General features: G+C 43.5%; 1 protein-coding gene across 6 annotated transcripts in view; it reads right to left on the minus strand.

Annotated features, from left to right (window-relative positions):
• PRR5L (proline rich 5 like) overlaps positions 1 to 15,858 on the minus strand; it is an 85,345-nt gene that overhangs the window by 44,152 nt on the left and 25,335 nt on the right. For all 6 annotated transcript variants that reach the window (XM_084851117.1, XM_084851136.1, XM_084851128.1 and 3 more), the window contains 3 exons: positions 11,601 to 11,861; positions 8,847 to 8,927; positions 2,125 to 2,173 (listed from right to left, as the gene is read on the minus strand). In XM_084851117.1, the coding sequence (XP_084707243.1) occupies positions 2,125 to 2,173; positions 8,847 to 8,927; positions 11,601 to 11,806 (336 nt within the window). In that variant the 5' untranslated portion in view covers positions 11,807 to 11,861. The remainder of the gene's footprint in view (positions 1 to 2,124; positions 2,174 to 8,846; positions 8,928 to 11,600; positions 11,862 to 15,858) is intronic.

A 15,858-nucleotide genomic window follows, 5' to 3' on the forward strand; every position in this document is an offset into this window, starting at 1 on the left:
GGCTCTCCCTAATTAATCCACTAAAGCTTTCATTGATTAATCTACCGTGGTGAAATCCGCCTGCCTTGTGGATTGCCATTTCAAATTTGTATTACAAAATGGCATGTAGTAAGATATCTACAGGAAACAATCACATCCAGTTATTTGTATAGCACTGGAACAACATACAAGCAGTTTTGGTAAGCTTAGGAATTTTTACAGCTTTTCTTTCCTCTCTTTCTGACCACGAGAGAAGATACAGTGAAATCATGTTGCTATGAGAAGCCCTGTCTGAATAGTGCCATTGTTACACCAGTGTTCTCTGCAGCAAATACATATTTTACTTCTAAGAGTGTATATGCATTTTGAGACAACTATATAGAAGTTTCTGGGAAAGCAAATTGGCCCAGGTTTCCTAGGGTGTTTAAAGATGATTTTATGCATATTTTGCCTCCACGCGTTACATTCTGCTGATGGCGACATTAGAGTAACACTGTTTCCTGCAACCATCATAACATTCACTACCCTGAATAAGTGCAAAACCAGAAACTACCAGCATCTTTTTGGATTCATGTAGATAATGAGAGCCACTTTTCCTGTGGTTAAAGACAATCTACAGGAACGGTGTGTGCATCATCAGTCAAAAGGAACGAACAATCTTTCACTTTGACTCATGTATTGTCTCCCCTCCAGTTTTTAAATTATGGTTGCTCTGCAGACTAAGCAAATTTCAAAAAGCAGTGCCAAACTCCTGGAAAGACTTATTAAATTAGATTTCCATTCACCATTTCAAAGCCACAAACGGAACATATACTAATGAATAGTACAAATATGTGGGTTAACATCGTATCTAATGTTCATCCTATATACATATAATTGCCAGAAACGTGTATTTGCATTGCAGTTCTCATCTCACTACTATATCGTTCTTTTAAAAAAAGTTGGGTAAGGGGAAGTACCGTCATCATAGCACAAGTCCCTAGCGAGCAAGCTGAGTCAAAGAACATTTTCCTCATAGGAATACCCTACTCTGGCAGACCATCATGGAAGCCAAGTGACACATGCAACCACTGTGAGAAGCAACAATAAGGTATTTTTCATTTATTTGATTTATACTCCACCTTTCCACCAGGGAAATTGTGCTCAAGGCAGTTAACGATAAAAGAACCAAATGTAAAATAAATGTTAAAATATTTAGTTCAAACAATCATAAAACAAAAAGACAATTAAAAGAACATAACAATGTAAAAAAACACAGCACCCAACCCAACAGACCAGTTTCCATGCCAAAGGCCTACTTGGAGGCCTACACCTTTGCCTGCCAGCGGAAGGACAGCAGAGAGCAAACCCAGGAGTGGCCACTGAGTTGCAAAGCCTGGGAGAAGCCACCAAGAATCCCCCCTCTTGCGTCCCCACCAAACACCCTCTGATGGTGGTGGTAGCAAGAAAAGAGCCTCCCCCAAAGGTATTACAACCCCGGCAGGCTCATATAGGAGAAGGTGGTCTTTCAGGTAGCCTGGTCCCAAGCAGTATAGGGCTTTATAGGTCATAACTTATAGAAGTGGAAGCCTCTCAAAGTGCTTCCTTTTGTGGAGAAGGTCTTTTCTTTAGAGCTAACATAGTTGCTTTGACACGAATTGCCTTGCTAGTCGAGCCCACTATGCTGATTAACAGCAACTTGGATGGGGCATCAGCCAAGGTAAACCAAGGTTTACATCTGAAACCAACTTTCAGTGCTAGGGCTTAGCCATGCACTACGTAGAGAAAAGAAGCAAAGACTTTTCATTACCGTAACCCAACCAGCTCCAAGTGAGGCACCATTATGTTACCCATCTGACAATTAAGTTAATAGTAATTGTGACTCTGCTGACTTGCATCTCCTGGCAAACTGAAATAGAGTTGTCCACTCTTATTTTAGCCTTTGGTACCACACAAACTATGCTGTTCATAAAACGAGGCAGCTCTTTGCTCAAAATCCAAGGTCTTGCATAGGAAAGACCACCGTGTCCAGAGCCACTCGTAGGTAGGAATCCATCCAATTTGCTTGCAAGGCAGCAGTAAGAGCCAAAGCTCGCTTCAAAAGAACAAGACAAAAGAGCACAAGTTTGGGATGCTTTAATTGTTCGCTTAAAGGAGAAATGTTACCTGGAAATAATCTGTGATGAAGGATCCAAGTTCACTCTTCAACAATCGCCTGAAAAGAATTGGATCACGTATAATGAAAATGTTCACAGGAAAAATCCTCAAGACAATTGTTTTTACTGACCTCCACAAAACACAGGTATACCAATAGGGTTTGCAAGTGATTTTGAATTAATTTCCTTTATTCCTTGCATGTTTCACTATGGCACATCTTGTAGTGGCCACTGAAAGAAACACCATTAGGTAGGTGGCTCACTGCCTTAACCCAGTACAGCTTTTGTTACTGGATCACAAGGGAATAATAAGTTACCCTCTTAACCAAAGCAAGTTTCCTTTCTTAACTTGCCTTGGCTACCTTCCACAGATCATGTGCAACCATTTGATCTACACCTTTCTGCAGTGCATCTCCTTATAGCACATAGTGGTCTAGATTAGAAACACAGATCTGTGCAGGCCTGGCCTTAAAGCAAGGACTTTGATTAGAAGGTCTTCTTCTCAATACTCAAGTTCCTTTCCAAGAAAGCAAGAGCAATTACCAGGGAAGGCAGGATCTCTTTTCTGACCTCGGGCAAGCCCACATTCCAAGATATTGTGCTACTATTGGCTAAAGTAGACATTACTCTAATATAAGTGCAAGGGGCCCAACCTGGACTGGGACCCTAGCATAGGGGTTAGGGGGCTTTAACCCTTTCCTCCCACTGCCAGCCCAATCCAGAAGCTGTACCCCGCACCTGCAGTGTGTGTGTGTGTGTGTGTGTGATTATTTTGCAATATGAACCTGCATTCTACCCATATTCCAATCAGTGTAGCAAAAATAGCTATCTTCCCCACTCACCCACACTTTTAAGAGTCCCAACAGTGCTTAGCATGAGGGAGCTATATCAAACTTCTTGCAGGCAACTTGAAAGACAAGGACCAATCACAGTGCTGGAAAACAAGCTTCTGGTGGTGGTCCAATATAGAAAATGATCATGTTTGGGTTTAATCCTACATGCGTCTACTCAGAAATAAGTATAAGAAATCCTAGGTAAGGATTATAGGATATAGGATTGCAGGGTACAGGACTGCAATCCTATATTCCGACTGAACATCAGGAAAAACTTCCTGACTGTAAGAGCAATACGACAATGGAACCAATTACCTGGGGAGGTGGTGGGCTCTCCCACACTGGAGGCATTCAAGATGAGGCTGGACAGCCATCTGTCAGGGATGCTCTGACTGGGATTCCTGCATTGAGCAGGGGGTTGGACTCAATGGCCTTGTAGGCCCCTTCCAACCCTACTATTCTATTATTCTATGCAGCCCAAGCCTCCGTATTTCCTAAGCAGCTTTAAGAATGCTCCAAATATAATCAGTTCTATCCCAACTCTAAGTTCTGCATACAAGAAAATAAAGTTCAGGATGGGGCAGAAGAAGAGCCATACTATTACAGGATCACAAACCACAGCAGATTAATACACCTCCTCATGTAAACTTAACATATAATTAGACATGCAACGCGCAGAGAAAGATACGCCGTGTCTATGCCTTCCCAGCTGAAGAACATGATTCTGCAGGATCCACCTCAGCTACTGTGTGGCCCCCAGCGCAGCTTGTTGCGGTGCAGAGACTCCATTTCAAAGCCACTTTTCTTGTTGCAGCACCCAGTGGGTCGGTCATCTTGCCAACATTGATCCAACATACAAAAGTGATTTGAGGGACCCGTTTTGGTGCTAAATTCCCACATTAGAGAGCTTGACAAGTTATGAGCAGCCATTCCCAAGCCATTTGTCATTGCCTTCCTCCTTGGCCACTTGGTGTTGTTGGTTTTTTTTAAAACACCCAACCTATTAACTTGGCTGACAAAGCTCCAGGACGGCCATGTGAACTAAAGAGTGGCCATCTTCGCCATAATGCTACTTGGTCAAGGCCTGCCAGCCATTTTCCTTAATATACTCACAATTCATATTCTAGTCTATACTAGAATACATATACATATACATATACTATTAGCGAATTCCAACAAATTTATCAAAATAAACTTTACTATGCCCTAAGTTTTCGTGGTCTGTGGCATATACTTCATCAGATCCATCAAGGGAGCTTCAGTCCATGAAAGCTTATGTCATAACAACATTTGTTACATGCCTCAAAACCCTTGGTTGTTTTTGCTGCAACAGACCAAAGCCACTACTCCTCCAGAAATCATTCCAAAACAATATCTTAGCCCATTGCTGGTCTCTCTTGCACCTGACCAATTGGTCAAATGACCCATCCTATTGAACTTGAAGTATGCAAAAGAAAAAGCTCCATCTTCTATTTCAGGCACGCCAATTACACACCTGGAGAAATGTATATTGCCAATACAGAAAGCAAACAAAAATGTATTTTAATCTATGGGGGAAATGGTGTCCAACTTTTCTTTCCAAGACTAAATTTGAAGCATGCATTGAGAAAACAGCTTGTGGGGTGGGGGAGAATCTAATTCTAGCGGAGGGTTATAAAGCAATTTGTCAAAGCATGCAGAAGCAGTTGTTTTATTCAGGTGATATCAAAAGCAGTGAACAGAACTTTATGAAGCCTTCATTTTTAAATCAAGATCTTGTGGGAGGAATTTCATGCTTCATAGTTCATAGGTTTGTTTTCAAGTAGGAAAAAAGGGCACAAAAAAGCTTTATGCTACCATAGAGAATGTTAGAGCTGTTCCTAACTTAGTGCACAACTTAGCATAACTCCAGCAGCAGCATGCAACACACCGATAACCTTTTGTCGAAACATCTTGGCTTCCCCTGTGTTGACAATGTTCAAGCCAAGTTCATAGAGCTGGGTGGGGAGAGGCCATCGAGGAGAGAAAGGAAAAAGAGGTCACCTTTTATGGTTATTGAGGCTGGGAGTAGTATTTTAAAAGCCATGATCAAACAAACCAAAGTTTGTTCCCATTTTCTAGAGCAAGCTCTTGCCCACTTTAGTATCTATTCTAGGACATTTTTTTTTATACAAATATGTCTGACAAAGGTTTGTTTAAATAAACTTAGTATGAGATTGTTTGAAATTTTCCACAATTGTAGACCTCATCAGATAATTAGCTCAACAAGTGTCATTTTTATAAGCATTAGAATAAGCAGCTTATAATGACAGAACCTTTTTTTGTGGCTCACCTTAACTAAAGGGGCACTCCCATGCCCCTTTCATAATGCAGAACAGCTTCTGTGACCCTATACAGAAGACAGTGCAGATTGCCACTGGTAAGCCAGCTCATTTATCCTACAATACTTATCAGCTTCCTAGTCCTGAACATATTCCAGTACAGTGTGGTAGGGGTACAATGGGCCACACCAGGTCCAAAGGAGTTTGATAAGGCTCCAGGCCATATATTTGATAGCTACATTCTAAATGTTATAGTGAGTGGGTGAAGAATTTGCCACAGGGGTGCTGCTATCAGAAGCAAAGATAGAGGCCAAATGCTGATCTCTATAATTAACATAAGAAGAGCCATGCTGGATCAGACCAAGGGTCCATCTAGTCCAGCATTCTGTTCACTCAGTGGCCAACCAGCTGCCTGTGGAAAACCCACAAGGAGGACACAAGCTCAAAAGCACCCTCCCACACATGTTCACCAGCATCTGGTGTACATAAGCATACTGCCTCTGATACTAGAGGTAGCATATAGCCATCAGGACTAGTAGCCATTGATAACCTTATCTTTCATGATTTTCTCTAATCCCCTTTTAAAGCCATCCAAATTGTTGGCCATCTTGTGGAAGTGAATTCCATACTTTAACTATGCACTGTGTGAAGAAGTACTTCCTTTTATCTGTCATTATATCCCACCAATTAGTCTCATGGGTTCTGGTATAAGACAGAAAAACATCTCCCTACCCACATTCTCCACACCATGCATAATTTTGTACACCTCTATGATGTCTCCCCTTACTCACTCTTTTTCTAAGCTAAACAGTCCCAGACATTGTAACCTTTACTCATAAAGGAGTTGCTCCAGGCCCTTGATCATTTTAGTTGCCTGTTTCTGCAGTTTTTTCAACTCTACAGTATCCTTTTCTAGTGTTGTGACCAGAACTGCACACAGTATTTCAAGAGCTGTTCTACACAAGGCTGTTAATCTGTTGTATCAAGTTTCAGTTTCACCACAGAATTAAGAATCAAGAACTACATGAGTAGGCTGACCATACGTACCGTTTTAAATGGGACAGTACCATTTTTTTCATATTTTCCTACCGTCCTGTCATTTTAATATAAATGTCAATTTTGTCCCATTTTTAATTTTTTGTAAAAAGACTGAACGTGTTTATCATAAGGCTCTATGCTAATCAATGCGTGCAGTAAAACTACTAGTGTGACAGAAGAGGAAGTTCCATTTACTTTATCCAGTCAGGGCCAGGCTTCTTGAGCTCACGATGATCAGACGACGCCCCCTTGCTTGTCTACAGTGGCGGGGAATTCAAGAGGCGTCACTAAGCCCCATTCAGTGTGTGGGAGCCAGGAAGGTGAGTCTTACTGTTATTTCTACCATCATTCCGCCCACAGAGATTCCTTCTCTAATAACACTTTTGTTATCGTCTTACTTTTTCATGAATATGGAATATTACATAACCCCGTCCTATTTCTGTCATCCCAATATCCTGTTTTTGTCTCAAGGAAATATGGTCAGCCTATACATGAGGAGTGTTTCCTTTCCTGTTTTTCCACTACATAACCTCTAGATAGCACTGTGGTATAGTGAAAGAGTGCAAATTTTGTTGTTCAGTCGTTCAGTCGTGTCCGACTCTTCGTGACCCCATGGACCATAGCACGCCAGGCCTTCCTGTCCTGCGCTCTTTCCCGGAGCGTGCTCAAGTTCATATTCATTGCATCCGTGATGCTATCTAGCCATCTCATCCTCTGCCGTCCCCTTCTCCTTTTGCCTTCAGTCTTTCCCTGCATCAGGGTCTTTTCCAGGGAGTTTTCTCTTCGCATTAGGTGGCCAAAATACACAAGAAGAAATCATGCTTTTGTTCACATTCACAATTAAATACTGAATTTCCCTGCTCTAAAAAAACTTGCTGAAAGTACTTCTACACTGAAGCAAAACTGGACAGTCATGACATCATCTAAAGAACCTGTAAACAACCATGAGTAAGGAATGATGAGTGCAGGATAAATGCCTCATGTAGAAAAGCCCCAAGTGTGGTAGAACCATAGTTTTCTATATGGGCAGTTTTATTTTCGATTCCTTTCCTAATTATACCTAACATGGAATTTGTCTTTTTCACAACAGCTGTACACTATGTCAACATTTTCATTGAGTTGTCCACCACAACCCCAAGATCTCTTTCCTGGTCGGTCACTGCTAGCTCAGATCCCATCAGGCTAAACTTGAAGTTGGGATTTTTGCCCCAACGTAGATCACTTTGCACTTGCTTACACTGAACTGCATTTGCCATTTGGATGCCCATTCTCCCAGTTTGGAGAGATCATTTGGAGCTCTTCACAATCCCTTTTTGTTTTAACCACCCTAAACAGTTTGGTGTCATCAGCAAACTTGGCCCCTTCATGGCTCACTCCTAATTCCAGATCACTTATGAACAAGTTGAAAAACATTGGTCTCAATACAGATCCCTGTGGAACCCCACTGTTTATATCCCTGCATTGAGATAATTTACCATTTATTCCTGCTCTCTGCTTTCTGTTCTTTAACCAGTTACTGATCCATAAGAGGACCTGTCCTCTTATTCCATGACTGCTAAGTTTGCTTAGGATTCTTTGGTGAGGGACTTTGACAAAAGCCTTTTGGCAGTCCAAGTAAATAACGTCTACTGGATCATCCCTGTCCACATATTTATTGACAGTCTCAAAGAACTCTAAAACATTAGTGATTCGGGACTTACCTTGGTGGAAACCATGTTGATTTTTTTTCAGCAGGGCATGTCCATCTCTACACTTACTTATTTTATATTTAATAATGCTTTCAACCAATTTCCCGGAAAAGACATTAAGTTAACCAGACAGTAATTTCCTGAATCCCTCCCTGGATCCCTTTTTAAAAATTGGCATTATGTTACCCATTCTCCAATCCTCTGGTACAGAGACTGATCTGAGGAACAAGTTACATATGTTTGTAAGAAGATCAGCAATTTCACATTTGAGTTCTTTAAGATCTCTAGGATGGATACCATCTCGCCCGGTAATTTATTAGCTTTCAATTTGCCAATAAAGTGCAGAACTTCATCTTTTGTCACACAGGTATCTGTACTAAATCTTCTACAGTGAAGACAGATGAAAAGAATTCATTGAGCTTCTCTGCAATCTCCTTGTCCTCCTTCAGTACTCCTTTAACTCCGTTGTCATCCAATGGTCCAACTGCCTCCCTAGCTGGTTTCCTCCTTCTGATAAATTTAAAGAATTCTTTATTGTTGGCCTTGCTATTGTTAGCAATATGCTCCTCAAAATGCTTTTTTGCATTACTGCTATAGCCATAAATCATCAATTGACAGCAGCTAGGATAAGGCTCTCTATTTTCCTATGTCGAATCATTTTGTGTATGACAGTTCTTACACTTTCACTGCATTTTTGTATTGATTTGTCACCACGGTGTCATGCATCAGTTGTAGCGTCAGTCACCTTGAATGTGCCAATAAAAGATAGGCAGGTTATGAAGAAACCAACTGCCATGTGCATACACCTCTCAGTTGCACCACCCGTTCTGCATCAAGCGGGCTATTCCATCCTGCAAAGTCAGAGCAACATACCTGACATTTTCATTGAGGGTGTAGAGTTCATTGTTTTGCAAGCCTCCTCCTTTGAATACATTGATCACTGCTGTTTGAACACTGCCAAAGAGAACCAAGACAGTTAGGACAGCCGTAAATAACAAACATCAGTATGATTTACACCAAGCAATAAAACTGTAGTCAAGAGCCATGTAAATATGTCAGTAAGGAGAGAAGGAGATTAATAGTCCTTAAATTGCTTCTGCTTTTTTCTTCCTCCCTGGAATCATCAGACTTGTTTGCCTATGGCTGCCAATAAGTAACAGAGCAGAAAACACTGCTTATACACACGCCAAGGTTGTACGATCCACACTAACCTACTTCCACTCTGCAGCTCTTATTCAGAGAAGTTACATGACCATTGCATCATCTTGTTCAGCAGCAAGGATCATACTGGAAATTTTTGCCATCACATATTCAAACTTATCCCTGCAAATATGAAGGCTAGAAACTTAAAATGACAGGATTCACTGCGTATCACAAGAAAGCACTAGCTAAAACAGATATTCTGTATGGCCTGCAGGCTGCAAATATCCTACTCCTGTGGTACTGCAGGTACTGCAGTCACAGTGAGGAATTGAGGCTGCCTATTCTAGTAGCGGTTTTCCCCCCAATAAAAGTTGGGAAGTTTTCACCTCCTCATTTTAGAGAACAGACTACTGAAGTCAGGAGAATACGACCGCCTTTGCAAAATTCAGAAATAGTTTTAGTGGCACCAATCCTACGTGTGCATGTATTTACACCAGGGGTGGGCAACTTGTGCCTTCCAGTTGTTTTGGCTTACCACTCCCATCAGCCCTGTCCAGCATATCCAACGGTGAGGGATCAGGGAAGTTGCAAGCCAAAGCATCTGGCAGGCCACAAGTTGCTCACCTTTGATTTATACAGACCTACCCACCTATCAAGCGTATCAGCTATGACAACACATACCACATATCTGAGAAGGAAAGGGGACTGGATTCAAGTTGTTCCTATCCTCAAACGAGGTGCTGATGTTGTTTATACAAAGAACAGCAAGCATCTCATTAGGGCTGGGCTTATGGTCCCTGATCCAGTGACTGGAGCTGCACACTTACAGCCAGTTCTCATGCACCGCTGAACCATGATTTCACATTGCATGAGTGTGTCTTGGGCTCAAGGGCTCACCCCTGGTCTCCCACACAAAACAAGGCTCCAATTCTCTTCCTGGCTTCCAGTTTAGAGAATCCCACAGCCAACCCATAGTTTGCACTTGCCCTGCAAACCAGAACTGTAAACTATGGGATTAGCATGCCATGCAAAGCAACCGACGGACACAAATAAGAGAGGATCAGTGACGTCTGTAAGGAAACCAAACACAGCTGCAGAGGTGAATATGATTCCCAGCGCATTTTGAGGAAACCATCAAGGGAAAATGTCTGTAAAAACAAGTACAAAATTATAGCCCCTAAAAATGCATATCCATATCTCCCATCCAATGCTCCCTAGCATGGATGACCCTTACCACTATCGACAGCATGTCCCAAAAATAAAGGCATCATGAAAGTTCATTTATCCAGTCTTTACACTTACTATACTGAGGAAGTTAAACTAGGTGAAAATCCAAAACCACCCGTATAGGCAGGAGCCTAGGCCAGACCTGGGCAGGGCCAGAGCTCAGAAGAGCCGAACTCAGTACAGCGAACTGTTTGCATGCATAGGATTGGATCCAGGATCTGCCTTCTGTGAGAGGAAGGGACCTTCCCTGAGAGGAAGGACTTTGCTCCAGTATGGTCCTTCTGCCCAATTTTTGGGGTTCCCCCATGCATATGGGGCAAGCTGGAACAGCTTGCCCCATTCAGCAGGGTCTCATGACTCTCAGTATAGCATTTTCAGGGGGCTGAAGGGGCTACCATGGGAAGAAGGTGGGCGGGAAGTCTGCTTCTGCCAGTGCAGTTGATCCAGCTTAAATATGGATCCAACCTATAACATCCAAAGTTCAGTCCCTGCCATCTCAGGAAAAGGAACCAGGAAAGGCTTCTTCCTGAGAACTTAGAACAGTGCTGTCAGTCAGAGTACATAATACTGGAGTAGACAGACCAATGGCACAATTCATTAACCCTTTCCACATATTCCTTTGGACACCGAGGCCAAGATTGTAGCAGCAGAGGAATGAGGAAGCCTCCAGTCCCACACCATGCACATGATTGTTGGCATATCCACAACGTGTGTTTCTACGAAAACAATTTGCAGCTACATGACGAAACTAGGAATGGGGAAAAATTTCGTTTGATCCGCATTGAAGTGAACTGACCTAATTCACACTTCGTGGATCAATACGTGGATCTGAGCACAGTTATCCTTCGGATTGTGCCCTTCTCTGAATTTTCCGATGCAGTTCTTGTCTCAAAGATTCTGTACAAGTGCATATATTAGGGAAAGTTGCATATAAAAATGTGTACATTAAAGGAAACTGCGTACAAAAATAAATGTGAATTTCCATGTAAGTTTTTTTTTAAAAATTCAGACTGATGAAGACTGATGAAGACAAGACTGATGAAGAAATCAGGCAGAAGGAACTTATGACTTAATTAATGCAAAACTGACAACGACCAGAAATAGACTGATTCATCCATCACTAGATGAAACATAAGTGTGGCGAGTGAAAGGAGCCTCTGCCATGCTGCATGTGCGTTCGGACAGCTGGAAGAGCCCAACAACATGTGAAGAGGGCTAATATAAGGCAGCTTTGTGGATTCACATGGTCCCTCTCACCTGTTCCATGCAGAGTTAGAGCTGAGCTGCACAGACTGCCGAGCTGCCAGGAACCGTGGCAAGTCACTCAGCACCGGAGAGCTCATGAAACGTGGCCGGGGCCTCCGGAACGAGCCCATCTTCTGAAAGGGGAAAAGAGGAGCTGGAGCTACGGTGGAATCCTTGGTCATCAGTTCAGATGGAAAGGGCCCAGGAAATGGTTTCATTTAAAAAAAAGGACAACAGAAGATGCCTTTGTGCCCTTCAGAATCAGAGTTCAGCCTGTAGCAAGAGAAAAAGGAATAGGTTAAAAATGAAGGTATTGAACAAAAGCATACTGTGTATAAAACATATGATGCAGTTATACAGATTGACACTAGCTCCCGGAGCATCTGGATTTTGTTGCAAGTCATCTACTGGTAGTGCAACAGACTGACCACCTCAGTCAGTGCTGTTGTGGTCACTTCAGCCCATAAGGTTCAGCGTGTCATGCTTAAAAGCCCTTTGTATTAAAACACAACTTCAGTCTTACTGAAAGCTTATTTTAAACAATAATACATGAGGATGCGGACTGCTTAAAAAAAACAGAAGTATCAACTCCTCACCCTCCTTAGGAGGTATAATATGTCACCAAGGAAAGTGCATATAAAGAAAGTAGAAAAAGGATGAAGAGAAATTCCACACACAACTGGAAATTATAATCTATTTGCTCAAAGGGATTTTATCCAGACTGAACTTACCTTCTCCCTGAGTTATTTTTTTAAAAATGGATTCCTGACAGTGCAAGGAGTCTCCATTGACTAGGGGTGTTTCAACCCCACAACACAGCCCAAGTCATTCAGCCAGGGGGGAGGGGGACGTTGTCCCCCAAAGCTTCTAGGAGGAAGGGAAACTCAGGAGGCAGCATGCGATGGGAAAGATCTGTTGCGTGAACAGCCTTTCCACTCGCACAACCTTTGGATCCAACCCAGAATTGCCCACATCTCATCAGCTGCTCCATTTCAGCATTTCACCTTTAAGTTTTTTTACAGCCTGTACCTTTGCAAAAGCCAAAATCCCTTGACATCAATGAGATAGACTTTGGCTTGCAATGCAAAGGTCCTGGCCATTGTTGCTAGTGGAAATTTCCTCTGCCGTCAAGACAGATGCCTCTCCCACTAGTAGTTAGCATTGTCACTAAGCCAAAGGGGATTTATTGTGTCACCCCGTCTGGTTTTGTTTTGACTTTTAAATTTAGCTCTGGGTCAGAGCTAGACAACTGGCATTTTAGATTTCTACATGTTTGTTTTAAAAGCAACGGCGGAAGGAAACACCTAAAAGTCAGGCAGAGAGCTCGCCAGCATTGCCCTCGGGGGGCGGGGGGGGGGGTAGTGCCATGAGTCTGATCATGAGCTGAAGTCCCTGGTTTGCATCTTAGCCCAGGAGGAACCGAAACTGACCTTGGGAAGCCACTCACTTTCAGCCTCAGTCTTCTTTCCACCCCATCTACAACATGGGGATAATGCTGACCTATCTTGCTTGTCATAGGCATCACTGAGCTAAATAAACACAAAGCAGTTGGCTACTTTGTATTGATAGAGCACTTTTATTCTGTGAAAACCCAGGCCATATTACAGCCAAACCTATGCATGTGTTTGATACTTCGACGCCAATGGAGACATTTTACTTTAAAACCCGCCCCTCCCCGCCTGTGCGTGGGGGAAATTCTTGAGGGAAAAAAACAGGGTGGAAAAAGTGGCTTAACCCTCCCCTCCCAGAGTGTGGTGGTCCTGATCCGCTTGCGCTTACACTACAGTAAAAGACAAGCCTCATCTACACACTACGCAATCAGCGTAATGTATCATTTGGCTCTAAGGGGCCAGTCTAGTGCAGCAGACTGGAGTGCTGGGTTCAGATCTATTTGCAAAGCCATGCTCAGGTACAAGAGTGGTCACAGACTCTTAGCAAACCCACTTCCACTGTCCCCATGGTAGTGAGAAACCCAGAATTGTACAGCACTCTTAATGATGAGATACGCTACAGAAAATGCCACTTTGACTTTCCCAGAGAAGTCCAGGTTAGTGAGATTTTCTCTGTAACTGCAGTTGACTTCAGTCAGCTCTAGAACACCCAAAGAGAGATGTAAGCAATTCCCAAGGCTCGCTGTGTTACAGTTGTTTTCGCAACAAGGCACATAAATCATTTGTACAGTTTCGAAATCTGTAATTTAAAGGACCTAACTACACGTGATATTAACAGTATGATTAGCAATCACATCGTGTGTGATTTTTAACTAAATACCATATATGGGGGCGGGGAGCGATAGTTATTTGCATCACAGGGAGCAGAGGGTTAAATCTTCCCTCTGCAACCATGATCACAGTAAAAATCCCCCCTCCCTGAACAGCAATTCGCATTAGGAAAAAAACATCCAGTGATGCCAATGGACATTTTTTTTCCATTAATGCTAACTGCTGTACAGGGGGGTGCACAATTTTTACTGAGGTCAGTAAAACCTCAGTAAACCTCCCCCATCCTAACATGTGCTGCAGTGTTTATACTAGGGCTGTGCAGGGACTCACAGAATCATAGAATAGTAGGGTTGGAAGGGGCCTACAAGGCCATCGAGTCCAACCCCCTGCTCAATGCAGGAATCCAAGTCAGAGCATCCCTGACAGATGGCTGTCCAGCCTCGTCTTGAACGCCTCCAGTGTGAGAGAGCCCACCACCTCCCTAGGAAATTCGTTCCACTGTCATATTGCTCTAACAGTCAGGAACTTTTTCCTGATGTTCAGCCGGAATCTGGCTTCCTGTAACTGGAGCCCATTATTCCGTGTCCTGCACTCTGGGATGATCGAGAAGAGATCCTGGCCTTCCTCTCTGTGACAACCTTTCAAGTACTTGAAGAGCGCTATCATATCTCCCCTCAGTCTTCTCTTCTCAAGGCTAAACATGCCCAGTTCTTTCCGTCTCTCTTCAGAGGGCTTTGTTTCCAGTCCCCTGATCATCTTTGTTGCCCTCCTCTGAACCCTCTCCAGTTTATCAGCATCCTTCTTCAAGTGTGGTGCCCAGAACTGGACACAGCACTCCAGATGAGGCCTAACCAGTGCTGAGTAGAGGGGAACTAGTACTTCCCGGGATTTGGAAGCTATGCTTCTATGAATACAGCCCAAAATAGCATTTGCCTTTTTTGCAGCCACATCACATTGTTGGCTCATACTCAGCTTGTGATCGACAACAATTCCAAGATCCTTCTCGCTTGTAGTGTTGTTGAGCCATGTATCCCCCATGGGATTGGACTCCCCAATCCAGCTCGGAAGCCGCTTCGTGGCTTCGGCGGCAGGCCTGATTCAGCTCGGGCAGATTCAGGGGGCGCCCAACCCAACCTGACCCCGAAGCCAAAGCGGGATTCGAATGAAGAACCCCGCTTCGGAGGGCCCCCAACACCCCCACACAAACCCCCTTACCTTGCCACCACTGCCACCCTCACCACCGTCCTCACCACCACCACCTCTGCAACTGCCAACTCCTGCCAACTCCGTTTTAAAAATGGCCACTCCCTGCATAAGAGTCAGCGCACGCATCCAGGCCTCAGGAGTTGGCGGCAGTGGAGAAGGCAGCGAGGATGGTAGCAGCTGTGGAGGTGGCGAGGACTGCAGCGGCAGAGACCACAAGAACTGCGGTGGTGGAGGCAGCAAGGATAGCGGCAGCGGCAGCAACGGAGTTGGCGGCGGAGGTGGCTCAGGTAAAGACCTGGCGTGGCTGGGCCAGGGGTGCTGAAGCTCTGAATCACCCCCAAGTGCTTCCGGGTCGCTTCATGACCCTTCCTCTTTGCCTCGGAAGGGGCTCAAAGTGACCTGAAGCAGCCCGCTGCAGCTCAGGGTTCAGGCCTCAGGCCAAAGCGGTGCACAGCCCTAGTTTATATCTATCCTGCCCCTGCCTCCAATATGCCTGGTATTTAATTTTTACAAAAATCAACAATGTGATTTTTAATTCTGTCCTCAGGATCACATACAATTAAGCCCTAAATTTTAATTATTATAATTATTACGTTTATATCCTACTTTTCTTCCATCATGGATCTCAAAGCAAAAGATATCAAGCGTTTAGAGGCAAATAATGTTTACAGGACCAAAACAAACATTATTTTAGTCTGTGTCTAGCAGCTATTTCCTTTTTCATTTTTACTCTAGAGTAGATGCAGGCGGCCCAATCCATATCTTTAAAAAACCCTACCCCCTGCACTAGGGTCCTGATCCAGATTTGGCCCCATATACCTACCCTAGGGTAAAAATGAAGT

Source organism: Heloderma suspectum, chromosome 1, assembly GCF_057233095.1.
Source record: "Heloderma suspectum isolate Gila_16-S chromosome 1, 16-S_ref, whole genome shotgun sequence".
Lineage (NCBI taxonomy): Eukaryota > Metazoa > Chordata > Lepidosauria > Squamata > Helodermatidae > Heloderma > Heloderma suspectum.